Source organism: Schistocerca americana, chromosome X (assembly GCF_021461395.2).
Source record: "Schistocerca americana isolate TAMUIC-IGC-003095 chromosome X, iqSchAmer2.1, whole genome shotgun sequence".
In the NCBI taxonomy this organism is placed as follows: Eukaryota; Metazoa; Arthropoda; class Insecta; order Orthoptera; family Acrididae; genus Schistocerca; species Schistocerca americana.
Genome location: NC_060130.1, coordinates 625,519,196 through 625,541,040, shown reverse-complemented (window position 1 = coordinate 625,541,040; position 21,845 = coordinate 625,519,196). Strand labels below are relative to the sequence as shown.

The following is a 21,845-nucleotide window of genomic DNA, read 5'->3' as shown; positions in this document are numbered from 1 at the left end:
ACGATCGTCTCCATGGGAGAATAGCAGCCTGCATTGCTGCGAAAGGTGGATATAGACTGTACTAGTGCCGACATTGTGCATGCTCTGTTGCCTGTGTCTATGTGCCTGTGGTTCTGTCAGTGTGATCATGTGATGTATCTGACCCCAGGAATGTGTCAATAAAGTTTCCCCTTCCTGGGACAATGAATTCACGGTGTTCTTATTTCAATTTCCAGGAGTGTAACTCTTAAACACAGTAAATAATCACAACAGATCAGTGTAAGAGCAATGTGTGACCTTCACTCCATTACAAAAAGCAGTGCCGTTTTCAAAAAAAATATTCTGTAGTGCTCAAAGCTGTCTCAGAACTGCAGTTTTCTGACAAACTGTGAACCTCACTCATGACAGTGCAGTAACAGGTCCACTTATTTTGCATTCAGCAAATGAGCCAGGACCACAAACATGCTTGAGGGAATAGGATATAGTTGTAGGTAAACAACTAGAACTCTCTCAGATACAGATTTATTAGCACTTCTTCTACACAGATAGAAGCCCGGAGGCTAACTACCGTTAGTGGCCAACTTCCTCCCAAAGCCCACTCCTCAAAGATAGCACACTTATACACTGAACAAATATCGATATTTATGGCGCTCTATGCCACATAGCCCCCCCCCCCTCCTGCGCAGTATCGAGTACGTCCCTGTGAATGGGGGGGGGGGGGGTGAAAAGTTAGGAAGGTAACGTACAGTTCTTCCATGTCAGGCGGAAGTGGTCGACTGGTAGGAGACCAGGGGGTGAAACCTAGTACGTTGTCGACGGCAAAGTCAGCAAGCGATGCCGACGGCTGAAGATGACGTCCCATCCTGGAGTGGAGGTTTAGCACTTCGTCAGCAGGCAGGCGGAGAATCACCTTGCCAGAAGGCCTAATAAAGGCACGTAAATTGCCACACGCAGCCCTTGTGCTCAATTTAAAGCGGTGCACCACACGAGTTTCTGCACTTCCTCCCTCAACATTGTTGTACATGAGTACCACACACACACCGTATCGCCATCTACGACAACAGATAATTTATGTATGTCATCAGGGTGTACATGTGTTGTGAATTCTTGGGTGGCACCTGTACGAGCAATGGTAGGGAGGCAGGGAGGTGTGGGAAAGCCATGGCAGGGGGAAGCATCTGCGAAGAGGGGGGTGGCAGGTGCACTGGACTGCGCAGGTGACAGCCTCGGGCGATCAGCTGACGGACGAGGGAGCGTGACTGAAGGCAACGAGAAGCCAGCGTGGATTGAACGGCGTGACAAAGAGCTGTCACACGAAGATGGTTACACAATGGTAGAATCCGAGTGGTTGGTAGTTCGGCTGCGAGGGCTGTGAGGAGTGAAACCTCAAGAAGATTGGCCACTCGAATTAGATGAATGTGGAGAAGAAGCAGTGGTTGGCAGAGAAGCATGCTGTGGAGAATGAATACCTGAATGAATGGTATGAGAAGATGGATGGCCGCTCAAAGCAGTAGTGGGAGAAATAGGGGCAGAATCAGGGAGGTTCACCTGAGGCTCAATGAATCTGGTTTCACTCGGTTGAGTGAGACCGTCATTACAGAGTCTTTTATGAGGAGATCCATGTTATTCTCAGAGCATTTGATGACCTTGTAAGGACCTGTGTAGGGTGACTGAAGCGGGGCTTTGATTGAGTCGCCTCTGGGAAACACGTACTCACAAGAGTCTAGCATGCACGGTACGTACACGTGCGGAGGTGTATGAGTAGCCGGAGGTGGCAGCTGAATTTTGCTGCAGTGCAAGTGCACTCGCTCGAGAAGTGAAGTGAGTTCAGAGGGCCATGGAAGTGGGGTGGGAGTGACTAAATCTCCAAGCAAAACCAGAGGTTGGCCATACACAAACTTGGCTACAGAACCCTTGAGGTCTTCCTTGAAAGTAGCACAAAGGCCAAGAAGCACAAAGGGCAGTGCTTCTGTCCATAGTGATTCATGGCAACGCAAGGCAGACTTTAAGGTGCAATGCCATCGCTCGACAAGCCCATTGCTTTGGGGGTGGTATGCGGAAGTATGAATTTTGACAATACCACACATTTTAAATAAGTTGGAGAAAACTGAAGAATCGAATTGTTGTCCCTGGTCAGTGGTGAGGTAAACAGGTGAGCCAAATCTAGAGATCCATGAATCTAAGAATGCTCGACTTAATGTCTCAGAGGTAATGTTCAGAATAGGCACAGCCTCAGCCCACCGAGTCATCCTGTCAATAGCTCTACACAAGTAACGGAAACCCTCGGAGGGGGGCAAAGGGCCTACGAGGTCCACATGAACATGGTGAAACAGGCCTGGTGGTTGGGCAAAACAGCCAAGGGGTGGGGAAGTGTGCCTGGAAACTTTGTTCTATTGACACAACACGCATGCCCTGGCCTAAGACTGACAGTCGCGGCGCATGTCTCTCCAGACAAACCGTTCTGATACCAGACGGGTGGAAGCTTTGACACGGGGGTGTGCTAATGGGTGTAATTTCTCAAAGACCTGGCGTTGAAGGGCCTTAGGAATGAATGGCCGCAACATACCAGTCAATTCATCACACCACACTAAGTCAGATATGCCAGGGAAAGTAGAGCGTACCGGTTGGAGAAAGGAGCTGTGGTCCGAAATTAACTACAAGGTATCGGGGTCTGCCGATTGCAACCGAGGTAGGTCTGTTAAGTCAATTAAGGATGTGACTTCACCAACGCGCAAGAGAAAATCAGCAACCACATTATCCACTCCTCAGATGTAGCGAATGTCATTTGTAAATTGCAAGATGTAATCGATGACATGAAAGCGCTGTGGGGACGGATCAGCCACAGGATTTTTTATGGCAGCAACCAATGGTGATCATTGAGCACATAGAAATCTTGTCCCTCAACATCAGTTCTGAAGTGTCTTATGGCCTCATAAACTGCAAATAATTCTCTGTGCGTTGTTTACCTTTTTTGAGAAAAACTGCAGGGGGGTCGTAACATCATTGTATGTCTGACTCAGTACTGTGCCGACAGCATTTTCACTAGTGTCAGTAGTGATAAACATTGTGGCGTCTACACACGGGTGAGCAATAGTGGCAATGGAGGCCAACAGCTGTTTGAATTCGTTAAATGCCTTGTCCATGTCTGGTGTCCATGGGACCTGGCGGGTGCCAGAAATTTGTGGGCCAGCGAGAGCATATGTGAGAGGAGCCTGCACCACAGAAGCGGCTGGCAAATGTTTACGGTAATAATTAACTGTTCCGATGAACCTGTGTAATTCCCGATAGGTCTGGGGGCGTGGCATCTCGAGAACAGGCTTGATCTTGTCCTGTGATGCGGTGGTGTCAGACCATCCGACGATACAACATAACTAAGGAATGTGACGGATGACTGGTGCAATTGAGACTTTTTATTGTTCAGTTCGATACCAATGGCTGCTAAAATATCTGTCACGCCTTGAACACGCTCCTTACTCTGTTCCAAAGTAGAAGCAAAAATCCATATGTTGTCCATGTATACAAAACAAAAGTCTAGATAGGATAAAGTTTGATTGATGAAACGCTCCCACGTTTGGGGGGCGTTTTTCAACCCAAACGGCATAAATTTGTATTGAAACAGCCCGAAGGGAGTGGTTATGGCAGTCTTTTCAATATCCTCCAGAGCCATAGAAATCTGATGAAATGCGTGCTTACAGTCAAAAACAGAGAAGTACTTTGCACCTGCGAGCGCATGACTGAAGTCTGCAATGTGTGGGACCGGATATTTATCAATGATGGTGGGGGCATTTAAATGCCTATAGTCTCCGACCATACGCCAAGTACCATCTTTCTTTTGGTCAAACAGGATAGGATTAGCCCAGCAACCGGAAGAAGGTTCAATTATTCGCTTTTGTAATAGATCATCTAATTGTTCGTTTGCAATTTTCATAAATTCCGGCTTGAGGCGGCGTGGGTGTTGCGATATGGGTGGCCCATCAGTTAGACGTAGCCAATGAACTGTGCCATTAGTGACTACTGCAATACGTGACGCGGCACAACAGTCAGATGTCCGTGAAGCAGAGCAGGCGGTGGCAGATGGGCAAAGCTGTGGTGCTGAGGGCACGGAAGTACAGGTGTGCCAACTGCTTGTAGGCTGCGTACAGGCCGCACGTGTGTTAACATGGGCGAGATTGGTACACTGATTCTTGGTAGCGGGCCGTGCCGCTAGGAGTGCTGTAGGCATGAGTGGGCGTGGCCAAACAGCAGATGGCCATAGTTCATTCCCACGAGCTTGGGAAGTTAATTGTCCATTTGGAACGCAAGGAACATGAGCACTTGGGCATACACTGTCATTACAAGAGGGGGTGCTGACACAGTTTACAGAGTTCACAACATTGTTGTTAATGTGCGCGGGCATGGGATCACCAGATTGGCACAGACTGACCTTGTCTGTAGCCGACGAGTTGTCTGCTTGTAGTGTTGCGAGGCGTTGTTGTGTGGTGGCCAACTCGTGGTGTATGTTGCGGAGATGCAGCAGCATTTCCATATGTTCCATCCGCAACTTCGAAGACTTGGCGCACTCCACTAGCCACTTGTTTGTTCAATATTGCAGCTCCAAGGATAGGTTTAAACACTTCTTAGCACAGCACACATGTTTGATGTTAGCCGAGCTGTCTCTTGGCGGAGTGAAAGGAATATGTTTGTTTAGTGGGGGGTAAAACACAGTATTTTGCACAAAATCTAGCAACAACTGATAGTGCTTGAGGAAATCAATTCCGAGAATAGGTTCTTCAATTGTTGACACTAGTCCACTCCAGCTTGCACTCGGGCAAAAGTTTCACTGTATACAGAATAGAACCCAAACAGTGTAGGGTAGACAAGTTCACTGCACGAAGTACTGTTTTGTGTGGTTGCACTTTATTGGTTGCTAGGTGAACTGGCAGCAAAGAGACATCTGTGCCAGTGTCTACCAGAAAACGTACACCTGATTGTAAATCGCGAACATAGACTTGACCACACTTACTGTTGTTGTCCGAAACGGAATGCAACATTGGATGGTGCCCATTGTTTACATCGCAGGAGGTGGCACCGCAGCCTACCTGCGGTTGGAGTTTGGGTAAGAACACGGTGACTGGCATTTGCGAGCTTGCTCCCTGAATCTTGCGTGGAAGAAACAGTAAGGTTGGGCGGGCCTGTGCTCCTGTGGGTCATTGCTAGGTGACGGAGTATGTGACCCAGAGTCTTCCACAGAGGCCGGTGCACTGTCGTTGCAAAGAGTTGAAGGTGCAGGCAGGGCAGCTAGTTTAACAAACTTGTTATTAGCAGCACCAGGCAAGGGCGTGGTGTCAGAAAGCTTCTTAGTGCGGTCACGTCCAAAATGCAGTGCACGGAACTCACGTTGCCTGGCGGAGTATGCTCTGTCGGCGGCGTGAAAACATTCATTTACTGGCCTATCTTCATATGCAAAGATTGTGGTCTGGACAGGCAAAGGCAGCTTTTCTGTCCAGATTTCTGCGAGCGTGTCATCAGGCTTAACTTGCTCATCCACGAGAAGATGGATGCACTGCCACAGCTGGGACGGAGACCTGTCACCGAGACACTCTTCGTAGATGAGCTGTCACACATTTTCTCTCCTGGTTTGCGAGACGCTCTCCAGTATCATCTGTTTCACCACAACATACTTCCCTGCTAGGGTGGGTGCTTTGACCAGTTTGTAAATTAAATCGACGTGGTAGTGAAGATGGTTCATGAGGCAGGCGAAGCGTGTGTCATTGTCCAAAGCACAGACATTGAATGTTTGCTCAACCAGGTTAAACCAGAACTCCGGGTGAGCAGGTTTGAAGTCTGGTCATTTCGGCAGATTCGGCACTGCAGTCACTGCAGAGGTGTGCCTATTTCTTCAGATGGAAGTAGAGCAAGCATGCAGAAGATAGCGAGTCCAAATTATTGGCGTCCCGTAATGCGGGTATCACGAAATTCACTTGACCCCGGGGGGGGGGGGGGGGGGGGGGTGCTGAGAAGTGACGGACGCTTGAACAGTGTGAGGATCATAGTCAAAATGTGCATTCTCATTGACGTGGTAGCTCAGAGAGAAGCCACAAGTACTTAAGTACGCCGGTGAATGTCCGTTATGCACACTGTATTCACTCGACCGTGAGTGGTGGGGCTGGTTGTAGATGTCTGGGTAATTATTGTCCAGCACAGAATTGTTGACTTGATTAGAAGCAACACAAGGATCCCACACATGTCCACTAGGATGCACACTCAGTGTGATATTTGCTGTTTGGTTAGCATTGACCACCTGTTGACTAGCCGGCGCGGAAGGATACACACGAGGCGGGAACTGATTCAAGTTTGAATTTACTACTGGATTTTCCAAAGTAGCAAAACTTCGCTCAACACCACGAACTGTATTAAATTGTGCGTTCGACACAGGAGTAGGAATGTTCTGGACAACACTCTGTGGAGAACATGCGGAAAGGCCTAGGCTAACAAAGCCAGAGTCCACGACTGTTGGCGGTTGGAAGAAACTGGCAGCACTCGATGAATTCCACTGCATGTTCTGGCTGAAGAAATTCCGAAGAGTCTTGTGGCATGTCCACTATGACGGCAGGAGTGCTGGAGAGATGTTGCTGAAATCTGGGCGGCGGTGAGTGCTGAAAAGCAATTGTCTGAATCTGAACAACGCCCCTCGCGATCGCGAAGAAACCCAACATGGTAGGCGCATAAATAACCTTCGGGCGGCAACTCGGACACGTATTACACAAAAATGGGGTCACCAGTGAGGGAATAGGATATAATTGTAGGTAAACAACTAGAATTCTCTCAGATACAGATTTATTAGCACTTTGCTTCTACACAGATACAAGTCCGGAGGCTAGCTGCATCATTATTGCAGGTTGAAGGAACATTGTTAATTCCCAAAGGTACTATGGCCACAAATTTGCCTTTTAGATGTGTAGTTTGTCCAAACTACTTCTTAGAAAATGAAATACACCTGTCTCATATAGCTCTTTTGGATAAACTGTATGGAGGTGAAGATATCCACTGCATGGAGTGCCCAATGAGGTATCCAGATGTAGAACATATGGAATATTTGAGAAATGCATTGAGCAGGTAAACTGCATCACATCAATATCCACTGATGATTAATCCACATCACAATAGAGCCCTTTCAAGGGAATAAATCAGCAACCAATGGAGAACTTCAGCCACATCATAGAAAGTATGCCATGATGCTGACAAGAATTTTTGGTGCTAGGGTTAACCATTTCTCCTGTTAACTGTGTTTTCCTTCGTGAAAGAGGTTTTCCAATTTTGTTTCATTTCTAAATATGTATCCTCCATTTAAGAACTCTTCTAATTCCATATTTTGGACACTTTTGTACGCAAGTTGTATTGTGATTCAGCTCCATTTGCCCCATAAATATTTCAGCATCCTGATTGAGATGTATGCTCCACTTTCTGAATATGCTTACTTTTGAATATAAGTTTATCAGCAAGTACTAAAAGATTGTGTGAGTGTAATTAAACTACTGAATGGCAATAGTTATTACGTGCTGTATGTCTATTGGGTTACTCTGAGTAATAATATGATTTCTGTACTGTTAATGGAAATGTGAAAACCTGTAATTTTAATATAACTTCCGTGGAGTAAGGTGACAAGATTACACATATCACACAGTGGAACAAGTATATTCCAGAGGGTGAATCAATGGCAAATCAATTTGAAACACATGAAATAGCAACCACATGTAAGAGAAAGATCATGCAAATAGCACAGTTTGTAACGACATTTTTCTCAGTTATACTGAAGGCTTAATTATTTATGAAGTCTCAATGTGATAGTTAATAACAGGTTATCTTGAGGATGAGAATCATGATGTAATTGGTCGTATCATTCAAGTTATATAATTGTAATTTCACTATTGATAAATCTTTTACTCTTTAATCTGAGATGCTATTTTGGATCACTACAGAAGAGTAGACCCAATTAATTGTAGAAATTTTAGACAAAAGAAAATTAAAGAGTACTAATTCCGAGAATAGACTTTATTTTACTCTTTCAAGGTGGTGGATGCATTATGATAAATGTAGTGGTGGTGGAGATAATGATGCCTGAAGAAAGTCACTCTATATTACTAAGTAATGTTGTTCCATTATGTAGCACGAATTAGCATTTGTAAACTCATTCAGTAGTGATAATTGTTAGGTATTTTATGCATACTGTGCCAGCATTATTCTGAATTGTTTTTTATATCACATGTAACTTTTTGTGCTCAACACAACTGAGGAGAACTTTACAGATACAAATCAATTTAATTTTTATTTAATTAGTTCGTTAGGTTCCATGAGACCATATGAACAAAAGCTAGTTGGTCATGCAACTGGTCACTGCGTAATTCACAAAATGTTGTCAAGAAAATGAAAAACAAAAAAAAAAATAGGACAATATTCTTTTTAAAAAAAGAACATAATAAAGATGTAAGTGAAAAATGTTACCTGTATTTTCACCTCTTTTGAGGGTGTCAAATTCATTTGCATATTATACAGATTTTATGGACTTTACTCTAGTAGACTCCAAGTAGATTGTCTCAAGGAAGTTAATTTTATTATGAGAAATTATTTAGGTAGTATGCTACCATGAGAACTCAAACTTATCTGAAATTTCTCTCAGAGTTTCTTTTGCTTTGCTGCTGCAATTTGAAATTTTATGCTATTGTACCTATAATGTATCTGGATCTTTTGTTACTGTAATCTTAAATTAAAATTTGCTTACCTAATTCATTTTCAACAATTCGGTACCTCGTGCGAGGTAACTGCTTGCCATTATCACCTTGAACAGAAAACTGCATCAAGTCTTGATATGGTTGTATGGAAGATGTCTCTGGTGTCAAAACCATGAAGCTAACGGTCTGTGTTAACTTAGCTCCCTCATTACATGTGTGCCGTTCATCACAATAGATCAGGCAGTAGCTAAAATCAATATTGTTTTTGAAAATATATATCATCACTTACATCCTAACAGCAGGAATATGCATACGAATAGCACAAATCAATGAATAAGCAACTATATAGTTTATTCAGCTGAAAAAAAAACATTGATTGATTTTCAGTATCAAGATATCGCAATTATTTTTCAAGTTAACCAGTTAATATGAAAGTGCAGTGCCAAATCATATCAAGGAACAAGTTAACTGATATATTAAAATTTTAAGGAGAATTACATAGCAGCACTGCAGTCCTGATAAAACTGTTGTGAAGTTACAATCAGCCATATTGTTTCACTGTTTGAACTTATTCCTCGGTAAGTGCTAAACTGTCTTGCCAAAAACAAGCTTATTATTGTCATTATTACCATGCATCTATCTGGGCAAGACCCTCGGAATCCAAGCAGTGTACATTTCTGTGCAATCAGGTTTCCTGATTTTGTTGTGTGACTGAAATGTTTCATATCATTACAGACTCCTGAAATGGTAATCAGAATTTGCATCTTGATGATCTACTTTAGTTATTCCTCATTAGAGACAGCTGGCATGTGTTGTGTCCTACTTCGATTGCATTGTTAGCCACTTCTTGTAGAAAACATGCCTTTTTGCTCTCAAAAATGTTTGCTACCATATTTGTAATGGGATAAACTAACATTACAATGTTCACCTTCGGCTTGCTAGTTTATATGTTCTACCTCCTGGAGGATCTCATCACTATGAATCTATTGAAATGAAATGGACATCTAATCTAGCACAGAAGATATAAAACAAACAAATGATTACAATAAAAAAGTGGATGATTTACTCAATAGAAAGAGCTTCATAAATCAAGCAAGTCAATAACACATAGGTCCACCTCTGCCCCTTATATAAGTAGTTATTTGGCTTGGCATTGATTGATAAGAATTTTTTGATGTTCTACTGAGGGATATCATGCCAAATTCTGTCCATCTGGGATGATATATAATCAAAATTCTGAGCTGCTTGGAGGACCCTGCCCATAATGATTCAAACATTCTCAGTTGGGGAGAGATCTGGTAACCTTGCTGGCTGAGCTAGGGTTTGGCAAGCATGAAGATAAAAAGTAGAAACTCTCACCATATGTGGGGGTGCATTACTTGCTGAAATATAAGCCCAGGATGGCTTGCCAGAAAGGACAACAAAACATGGCACAAAATACACTCCTGGAAATGGAAAAAAGAACACATTGACACCGGTGTGTCAGACCCACCATACTTGCTCCGGACACTGCGAGAGGGCTGTACAAGCAATGATCACACGCACGGCACATCGGACACACCAGGAACCGCGGTGTTGGCCGTCGAATGGCGCTAGCTGCGCAGCATTTGTGCACCGCCGCCGTCAGTGTCAGCCAGTTTGCCGTGGCATACGGAGCTCCATCGCAGTCTTTAACACTGGTAGCATGCCGCAACAGCGTGGACGTGAACCGTATGTGCAGTTGACGGACTTTGAGCGAGGGCGTATAGTGGGCATGCGGGAGGCCGGGTGGACGTACCGCCGAATTGCTCAACACGTGGGGCGTGAGGTCTCCACAGTACATCGATGTTGTCGCCAGTGGTCGGCGGAAGGTGCATGTGCCCGTCGACCTGGGACCGGACCGCAGCGACGCACGGATGCACACCAAGATTGTAGGATCCTACGCAGTGCCGTAGGGGACCGCACCGCCACTTCCCAGCAAATTAGGGACACTGTTGCTCCTGGGGTATCGGCGAGGACCATTCGCAACCGTCTCCATGAAGCTGGGCTACGGTCCCGCACACCGTTAGGCCGTCTTCCGCTCACGCCCCAACATCGTGCAGCCCGCCTCCAGTGGTGTCGCGACAGGCGTGAATGGAGGGATGAATGGAGACGTGTAGTCTTCAGCGATGAGAGTCGCTTCTGCCTTGGTGCCAATGCTGGTCGTATGTGTGTTTGGCGCTGTGCAGGTGAGCGCCACAATCAGGACTGCATACGACCGAGGCACACAGGGCCAACACCCGGCATCATGGTGTGGGGAGCAATCTCCTACACTGGCCATACACCACTGGTGATCGTTGAGGGGACACTGAATAGTGCACGGTACATCCAAACCGTCATCGAACCCATCGTTCTACCATTCCTAGACCGGCAAGGGAACTTGCTGTTCCAACAGGACAATCCACGTCCGCATGTATCCCGTGCCACTAAACGTGCTCTAGAAGGTGTAAGTCAACTACCCTGGCCAGCAAGATCTCTGGATCTGTCCCCCATTGAGCATGTTTGGGACTGGATGAAGTGTCGTCTCACGCGGTCTGCACGTCCAGCACGAACGCTGGTCCAACTGAGGCGCCAGGTGGAAATGGCATGGCAAGCCGTTCCACAGGACTACATCCAGCATCTCTACGATCGTCTCCATGGGAGAATAGCAGCCTGCATTGCTGCGAAAGGTGGATATACACTGTACTAGTGCCGACATTGTGCATGCTCTGTTGCCTGTGTCTATGTGCCTGTGGTTCTGTCAGTGTGATCATGTGATGTATCTGACCCCAGGAATGTGTCAATAAAGTTTCCCCTTCCTGGGGCAATGAATTCACGGTGTTCTTATTTCAATTTCCAGGAGTGTAGTATTGACATGCTGCAGTGCTGTAAGAGAGCTGAAGGTGACAACCAAAAGGGTCCTGATATGAAAAGAAATGGCATCCCAGACCAACACTCCTGGTTGTCAAGCCGTATGGTGGGCGACAGTCATGTTGGCCCAACGCCTTCCGGAGCACCTCCAGACATCTATTTGCTCATCATTGGGGCTCAGTTCAAAGTGGGACTCATCACTGAAGCCAATTCCACTCCAGTCAATGAGATTCCAGGCCAATTGTGCCTGACACCACTGCAAATGAGCTTGTTGGTGAGCAGAGGTCAATGGTAGTTAGTGCAATGGGCATCGTGAGCTCATCCTCCTTTTTGTGAGCTGCCCGTTGATGGTCCTTGTGGTCACTGAATAGACAATGATGAATCTGGGGCTCTGAATGCCTCTCTGACGACTGCACAGTCTTCACATTCTGTCATCTCTCTAGGTTGGACAGTTCCTTCTTGATACTGTTTTTGGCTATGTTTCACCCATTTCTTATTTCAGCGTATATTTACATGAATAAATGCATATCTTTGAGGATTTTCATAAGTTTAAGAATGCCGTTCATAAAGCATTTTGTAGTAAATCAACATTTGCAAGTTACTCTGAAGCTCAAAAAGTCTGTCGAGAGCCATACCTCAGCTAATATAGGGTATGCCACAGTAATATGACAGATAACCATAACTTCTCTCCAGGTCTTCCAAAAAGCCTCAGAACTGGTAAAAGTCTGCTGCTGAAATTTGTTATACAAATCAGAATCCAAGTGAGATTCAAATTTGTTCGTTGACACTGGAGGACAACCTGCTGTGTCCTATAGTTTAGATAAGAAATGAATCATTTTTCAGCATTTCCTCTAATGCTGTGTTGTCTCGGTTACAGAAAATTACATCATTCCTGACAGTCAGATGTTTTTGTTGAAGCAAAGGACACACTTCAACTTTGTCCAGCAACTGCTTCACAAAGAAATATGAAAATGAGTTTCAATACATTCTCTAAAACGTTCATGAACACTGCTAGCAAGACTATTAGAGTATAATTTTTGCATTATATCTTTCTTTCTTTTTGTAAAATCATTTTATTTAAGAGTTTTATAATATGTCTGGAAACTGATTACACTTGAAAGACATATTGGACAGGTGACCAAGCACAAAACTAGTGTATGGAGGACAGATCTTCATAAGTCTACTTCATACTTTATCATACTAATGTGAGTCTTCAGTCTTTAGTGATTCAGTAAGTGATTTTGTTTCCTCCTTGCTTGTTTTTTGTAGCTGCGTGTGTCATATATTTTGGAACACTTGCTTCTAAAAATTCGTCATTCCTGATTGTATCAATAAAATTCTGATTTGATTTGCCCACTATTGACAGGAAATAGCTAGTAAATATACAGCTCATTTCAACATATTACATAAATCAGCACTCATCATGGTGTGCAGAAAGCATATCTATAGCAGACAAAGTTTTAAATCACCAATCAGCTTGTCATGAATTTATCTTTATTATCAAGATAAGCAGTTTCTAATAGAAACATTCAACAAAGTTTTATATAAGTTGAATGCCCGTCTTATAGCAAGTAAGTGAGCAATGAAAACTAATATCAATTCTCTTACTTTGTCTGTGGATCTCTCTCATATCCCTCAGGGCATGGTGTATTCAAACAGAGATATGAGCCTTTCTTGTTCAGACATGTCTGTTCATTTGTGCAAACTTTTGGTACAGAATTGCATTCATTAATATCTGTAAATAAACATAATACCAAAATATGTACTAAGCTAAATCTGAATATAATTGCATATACTGAATGGAATGTAAAAAGTAAGGTTAAGGCAGACCACCACTCATCATAGCAGGATGCTGTGCAATGGACAGGCATATAAAAAAAGCCAGCTATCAAATTTTGACTTCACTTGCTGTATCTACTGAGTGGTGTTCTCTCATGGTTCTATATTTTATTTACTAGATTTGGAAATTACAGACACAAAAATACACTCAAAATAAGAAGAGTGTGCTTTTGTAAGTATATAAGCACAAAAACTTTGGAAGGCAATAAAATTACAGGTAGTTGTGTCAACAATTACAATTCAATGATCATCTCTTGTGTAGAATGACAATAAAAACATCTGTTCTCTTACACTACATGCCAGATAGGGAAATTTGACAGGAAGGATTGAAATTAGTCAATTTGTCCTTAGGGCAAATGTTGCAAATAGTTCATGTTTTTGAATAAACAGGAAATTTTCAGTCAAGTTTGATACAAAAAGTAGGATAAACAGTAGAAATTATAGTAGCCAATTTACCAGATGTGGTAAATGTATTTGAACCTAGTTACTCTCACCATGTTTGGTTCCTCAGTACACAATTAAATAATTCTAATCTCTGCTTCCATTCCTTTCACTGAAATAGATGATCTTTCCATAGGGATTGCACTACTCTTCCCCACTGGCTGCGGTCCACAACTCAATTCCAAATATAAATTACAATTACTCCAAAATTTTGTAGGGCTCAATTAGTTCCATTTACTCTCAAAGAAACACCGAAACAAGAAGTGGAAAATCACAAGAAACAAAAATTATCAGATCCATTTCTGCTACTGACTGGGCCTCACCCATGGTAGATGCAAAGAAACCAAATGGATTCTTAAGAAAACATTTTTTCTAAAATCTATTTCACAAAAATTTGCTCACAACTTTCTGCAGATGAGGCATTGTAGAGACTTGCTGAAATAGCTTTTGGGCTCTATTGATATAACAGGTTACCCTGTGGATTCTCATGTTTTTCAGCAAATTCCAAAAATTTATGAAACAGACTAACAACATATACTTCTTCTTCTTTGACTTCTTTGGCACTACAGCCCTCGATGGGCCTTGGTTTTCCCAACAGTCTTCCTCCATACAGCTGTTCTCTGCTTTTCTCTTCCATCCTTGGATCTCCATCTCTTTTAAGGTCAGCCAACGCTCTGTCCAGCCATCTGGCTCTTGGTTGGCCCTCCCTTCTGGTGGAAAGACATCCTGTCATCTGTCATCCTTTTCATATGTCCTAATCAGCATATTCTTTGAGATTTAATAAATTTTGTTACACATTTTCGTTGTGTATGCCTTGTGTATTTACCTTATTCTCCAAACATCTGCCTCTCCCACAGACCCATAAACTTTTTGCAGGACTTTTCTTTAAAATGCCCTTAGTTTATTAATATCTACTTCTCTCATCATTCAGATTTCTGACCCAAGTGTGACAACTGGTCATACAAGGGAATAGTACACTCTTAACTTGATTGTTCTTGTAATAAGAGAATTCTTAAATACATATAAGTTTGCATAATAGACTCTGTTTCCTGCTCGTATCCTGTCTCTAACACATTGTCTCATATTATTATTACTGATTAAAAGGACATCTTGGTAATGGAAGGAGTTTAGCACATTTATTAGAGGCCTTCAGGTCATGTGATGTTCTTCTGGCCTTACAATTGGACATTACCATGTATTTTGTGTTATTTTCATTTAAAGTAAAGCCACTTTTTGCTCCTTCTGATTCCATTATTTCATGTATTTCTTCCGGAGGTTTTACATCTCTTGCCACAATTGCAATATTATCTGCATATGCACATATCTGACTGTATTTTGTAATTATTGTTCTTCTCTTGTCTGTTTTGTATCACATTGTGCTGCGCTAAGTTAAGCAGGACTGCAGAGAGACCATCACCATGTTTCACTTCATCCTCATCATTTTGTTGTTCACCCTTATTTTTGCCTTTGTGCCCTTCATTGTTAACTCAAATGACATTCTAAACTTGTCACAGATTCCCAATTCCTTTAGTGCTTTGTACAATGCTGGCCTATTAATGCTATCAAAAGCTTGCTTAAAATGAGCAAACAGGAAGTAGAGATCTATGCCATATTCATGAAATTTCTCCATTATTTTTTCCAGTGAAAAACAACTGCTCAGGGGTGCCTTTCTTTGGTCAGAAGCTACATGGGTATTCTCAAAGGATATGTTAAGCAAAATTTTTTATGCTTCCATTCAGCATTCCAGAAAATATCTTGTATGCTGTATTCAATAAAGTTATGCCTCCAATTTTTACATGCTAAAATCTTTATGTTATTAATTAGTGCATGTATTTCATGTGTCAGAGATTGTCCACCAAATTTTATGTGTTCTAACTCTATGCCATCTCCACCAGGTGCATAGATATTTTTTGATTTATATATCACTGACTCCACGTGTTGCATTGTTGGTCACTTTGGTTCTTCCCTTCCCTCTTCTCTTTCCTCTACATTCTCTTCCACTTCTTGAGGATCTCTTGATACCTGGTCTGAGTTGGTATTGGGCACATGTTCAAAATATTCTACCCATCCCTTCAATATTTTTTGTTAGTCTACTTATCTTACCACATTTAGTTTTACATGGATTTTGTGTGGGTTAAAAATTTTTCCTCGTCGTTACTCCTGTGTGGTAGAATTTTCTTGTTTTGTTCTGTTCCTATAGTACGTCTATCTCTTGAAAGTTTGGTTCCAGACATTCTGTTTTCTTTTTCTTACATATTCTATGAGCATTAGATCTTAATATTCTTTATATATTTCCACATTTTAAAATTTTATTTTTCTAGGGGTCCACAGCCTCAATGTGTTTTGAGAATGAAAAGATGGCCAAAGTAGGCTGTAATCTGTTTATTATCCATGAAATTGGCCAATTTAAACTGTGGGTCATTTTCAAGCACATATTTAATCTTCAAGAATGTGAAATGACATATGAAGCTTAAAATATGTGCTTTAAAATGACCCACAGTTGAAATTGGTCAATTCTGTGGGCAGTAAACAGAATATAGCCTACACATGCATGTTTTCACTGTCAAAATCTCCACATTTCTTCTTGTCTCTCTCTGTAACATTCTCTAACAACATTTATTGTGGTGAACAAATTATATCAGTAATGTTATTGTAACAGGAATGAACCAACAACATAATCTGAACAGCCACAGGACTTGCTTAAAATGAGCAAACAGGAAGTAGAGATCTATGCCATATTCATGAAATTTCTCCATTATTTTGAGAATGAAAAGATGGCCAAAGTAGGCTGTAATCTGTTTATTATCCATGAAATTGGCCAATTTAAACTGTGGGTCATTTTCAAGCACATATTTAATCTTCAAGATGCTGGTCAGAAACACTATTTCTCTCTCTGTCCTTAACATCTCTGTACTGTAGTTGGCAAAGTGTTTAACCTCTGACAACATCCCCTTCATCATTGTCCCCATTTGTCCTTATTATATATAGGTGGCTCCCTCTCATCCTGGTGTCTATGTATCCCGCCTTCCTTTAAATGTACTCAAATCAAGCTCTCCTACTCCCCAAGGAAGGCATATTCTAGAATTAGGAAGTGTATCACTTTTACTTTTATATTTGCCCATCAGCAGTACTACCCATTTCACATCCTGAAAGTAAACACTAGCCAAAATTCTGTCCACGAAACTGTGAAGTGCATCAATCTACTGCTGACAGTGCTGACATTAAACTGACAATCATTTTGTATATTGTAAGATGATATGTGTTGATTTTAAGCAAATCATACAGTGTGCTGAATACCTGTAGGAGCAGTGCCATAGACAAAAAAGAATAAAAAGTACTGCACTGACATTAAAAAAGAAAAAAAAAACTTTGACAGTTTTGGCAGTACATCATAGTCACAGAGTAACAAATATTACATGTATAAGTGCTACTTATAACACAGCTTACCTGCTGATTTTGTACTTTCATGAATTATTACCATGTCATTACTGAAATTGATATTTTAATTCATATTTTGAATACATTAGACATACATATACCACAAAATTAAATTTGATCCATAAATCATATATTACAAAAACAAGAAGAGGCCACAACATTCATCTGAAGGTATAGTTTTGTAAGATTATTGTATATGGCACATACTTGCAGAAAAAATTATAACAATACCTTCACAAATGCCATTCTTAACTGCAAAGCCTAGCTCACAGTCATCATTGTGGCTAGAGAGACTTCTGAAGAACTGTTTTGGTAGATGAGTTCTAGGTTTTTTAGGTCGTCTGACTGGCCTATTAACATTTAAATTATGTGGCATGTATTTGTTCCTGTCTTCAAAACTGTCTGTCCACTCTGCAAACTCATCATAATCCCAGTTCTCATTACCTGAAACTGAAAGAAAATACACTTATATTCTTTATAGATGCTGTTAAAAGTTATTTGTGCATGCTGTTGTTAATTACATAAGAATGGGAGTACACAGAACATTTCTTATAATTTATGTAGATTTCTCATGGTGATTGACTGTTGGTATATTTTTGTGTTCCCAGTTCCATTATCACTATTTATGCATAACAGTCAATGGCTTCACTGGCCATACTTGTAAATGAGCAATAATTTCAAAAGATGTAATAGCCTGGGTGATGCAAAGACAGTGTTTGTGGCACCAGACAAAGACTGGAAACTCAAAAATATACTGTCTAGAATATTAGCCAGTTAACAGTAATAAATGTGACTCAAGCCTTCAACATACTGAGACACATATTTCTATAGGCTGGAAAATCACACAAAATTACATACTCAACATATTTTTGTAAGCTTCAAAAATACACTTAGTTCTTACAGGAAAGAAGACAACTCACAAAAATATTGTGATATCACGTGATTGCAGGAATGTCACTGATGCTAGGGCAGTTGCAAGCAACTTAAATTCTTATTATGCAACTGTTTCTGGATAATTAATGAAGGAAAAATTTAGTAACTCACATAATACAATACTGAATGATCTTTCAGCTATTGATGTAAATAATATATCCATGTTCCTCAGTCCAATAGGCCCAACAGAACTCCTAAACACCATTAATTTACTGAAGAGTAGTTACTCAACTGGTATTGATGAAATTCCACATTATATTATAAAAATAACAGCAAGACACATACTCTCTCCTTTACTAGACATATCCATTTCATTCCTACCACGTGGTGTCTTCCCACAGCAACTGAAAATTGCAAAATTAATACCCCTATATAAAAAAGATGATCAGCAGTGTATGGGGAACTATAGGCCTGGGTCACTACTGTCAGAGTTTTCGAAAATTATTGAAAAAGTGTTCCTTTCACAACTAACAACATTCTTCAACAAGAACAATATTATTTCTGAATATCAACATGGCTTCAGGCCACAGTGGTCAACTGAAACAGCCACTTTCAATCTGATAAACTATGCCTTAAATGCAATGGACAACCACAGGAAAATCTCAGGTTTATTCTTCGCCCAAACAAAAGCTTTTGATGTGACTGATCATTCTGTGCTCCTGAGAAAGTTTGAATGGTATGGTGTGAGAGGTGTGCCAAATCAGTGGATTAAATCACTCTCAGGTAACTGAAATTAAGTGCATGGAAGGAAATGAACATCAGGTACACCTTTCAGAACCATGTGGAATAAGGTATGGTGTTCCACTGGGCTCTATTTTAGGTCCCTTTATTTTTTGGGTATACATTAATGATTTTCTGTTGCACATTAGGGATTCTGAACCAGCACTGTTTGCAGATGACACCAGTCTATTGACTGAAGGAAATAAAGAAGAAAATCTTACTGTATCTGCAAAAGATATTACAAAAGAAGTGTTTTAATGGTTTATCAGAAAGAGGCTAATAGTTGATCCCCCAAAACACAGTACTCATGAATTTCCACACAGATCAAAACAAAAATGTAGCAAAACCAGTAACATGTATACATGACCAAAACATTCGTGCTCACTGAAACTAAATATCTTGGGATTCATATCCCGGAGAATCTTAAATGGTAATCTCTCATATTACATACCTAAATTCAAAACTAGGAAGACTAGCTATGTACTACCATTCTTTGCAACAATATTAATGCAGAAACATTTAGGGCTGTAAACTTTGCTCATGTACGTTCAATACTGAAGTATGGTATCATTTGCTGCAGAAATGTACACCAGACTATAACAGATTTCAGGAAACAAAAAGCACATTATAAGAATATGGTAACAAATGAGCAGCAGAAAACCATGTAAACCTTTCTTTAAAGATCTAAAGATCTTACCCCTCCCCTACATTTATACATTGGAAGTAGCTGTAAAAGAAAAAAAAATACTGAGAAAAGAAGACCTGCCTTATCAAAACAAGTGTCCATGATTACAGTACCAGGTCACAGAGTGACATTACATGTTAGTTGTTGTAACACCATTTTATGCCAAAAAGGTGTATATCACGCAGAAACTATACGATTATACAACAGATTATCATGACATATAAAATCTCTTTCTGAACTACAGAACTTCAAAAAGTCTGTGACAGCCTATCTTCTACAAAACTGCTACTATTCAATCTCACAGTATCTTATACAAGAAAAAATATAATTTGTATCTTGAACTGTAGAAATAAGTTGAAAATGTACAGTGGTTAATAAAATATGTGATTATTAACTGTATAGATCCAATTTGTCATAAAAATTTAAATGACGTATGTTTGATGCTTGTAAAACCAATAGCTAAAAAGGTTTCCTGTCCACTATCTTGTGTATGATATATGTACTGAAAAAGAGATTTATATGGACAAACAAATAAATAAATTTCTCTAAAATATTACTGAACCAAGGATGTATTAGTGTAGTTCAGTGGCTCAGCTGTAAAATGCCAGACTAGAAATCCAAAGGTTTTGCATTTGATCGCCAGTCAGTTTTAGGATTTTTGTCTATCAAATATCACTTCTTTCACCTCTGACGATATTTGTTGACGTAAAAAAACTGCACTGTGGTTTGGAATCCATGTAAAACTGTATGTCCTCCTATAACTGGCTGGTAAGTCATTTCAGAGTTTGGAAGAAGGTAACAGCATACACCTACACCAGCACCATGGCTAGTAAAGCCATGATGACCGCTTTACTTAGAATCTATGACTGGTTACTGGAACAGCCATTCTACAGGATAATAGAAACGTTTGAAATGAATATTATCAGCAATCATCACAAGGAAAGTTGTGGCAGAATGTAAATTCCAGCATTTTGTGTTCAGCCAGCACAATGTAGATGCTCAAAGGAGTGTGTGTGTGTGTGTGTGTGTGTGTGTGTGTGTGTGTGTGTGTGTGTTTTTTCACACGATTTTTTCTAAAATCTAGCAAAGCTTTCTTTTTCTTGTGTGTATGCCTGTTGAAAACTCAATGCTTCTGCTATTTGGTGAACCTTGACAATATTAACATTTACAAATATATAATAAAAAACTGAATTCACTTCACTGGTGAAGGAATCACCATACAAGCTGAATCACAAAAACTTTATTCCCAACATCAGATGTGACCATTTTTCTGATCCCAGTAATTGAAAAATCATGAGCCACAATCACCATCTGCATGTGGTGCTGATAGTATCTAAGATTAGTTATTACAGAATATTTCTGTGAAAACTGTCACATCTGTATGTAATGTCATAAACAGCTAAATATTTATCAGAACATCTAATGACCTTCCATTAAATCTACCAAATATTTCTGTATTGTTTGCAGATGACACAAATTTTCCCTTCCAGTCCACTTCAGCTTTGCAACTGAAATGCAAGGTTAATGGCACAATTGAAACACGTCTATCTTTGCTTCACAACAATAAACTATTGCTAAATCCAAACAAGGTAATTTATATGCTCTCTAAACCATACTGAAACCATAATGTGTATATGAAACCCATACATATTGAAGGCAAAAAAGTTGAACAAGATGCAGAGACAATTTCTAGGAATGTAAATGGCCAGTTTACTCTTGTGGGACCACCACAGAGAAAACTTGAAAAGTCTCTGTTATGCATCCGGAATCCTTGGAAAGGAATGTGATATAAAAGCTCTAAAAACAGTGTATCATGGGCTTGCACACTCAACAATAGTGTACGGCATCCCATAATGGGTGGGGGGAGGGGGGCTTTTTACAGAAAAAAAATTCCTTACTCAGTAAAGAATAATGAAAATAATGAACAGAGTGTCAGTGGGATAGACCATTAAAACCATTTTCAAAAAACTTTATGTATTGTAAGTTGCCAGTATTTGCATTCCAGCAAGTTTCGTTTGTTTCCAATATATGTAGAGATCCACAACCATGACACAAGAATCAAATCAAACATTCAACCAGTGATCTAAAGATTGAGCAGAAGTCAAGATGGGCTGAGAAATTTGGACAGCATAGGCTTCAACAAAATACCCCTGTTGATTATGAGGAAAAGCAATACCTTTAGGTAGGAAGGAAATGAAATGCTAATGTAGCATACTTTTTATTCTGTTGACAAG

At 40.7% G+C, this 21,845-nt stretch overlaps 1 protein-coding gene across 1 annotated transcript in view; it reads right to left on the bottom strand.

The window, feature by feature from the left end:
- Positions 1–21,845, bottom strand: part of LOC124555753 (hemicentin-1-like) — an 817,128-nt gene that overhangs the window by 67,073 nt on the left and 728,210 nt on the right. Inside the window, exons 52-54 of the mRNA XM_047129776.1 lie at positions 17,505–17,723; positions 13,164–13,290; positions 8,738–8,934 (exon numbers count right to left, since the gene is read on the bottom strand). Of these exons, the coding sequence (XP_046985732.1) occupies positions 8,738–8,934; positions 13,164–13,290; positions 17,505–17,723 (543 nt within the window). The remainder of the gene's footprint in view (positions 1–8,737; positions 8,935–13,163; positions 13,291–17,504; positions 17,724–21,845) is intronic.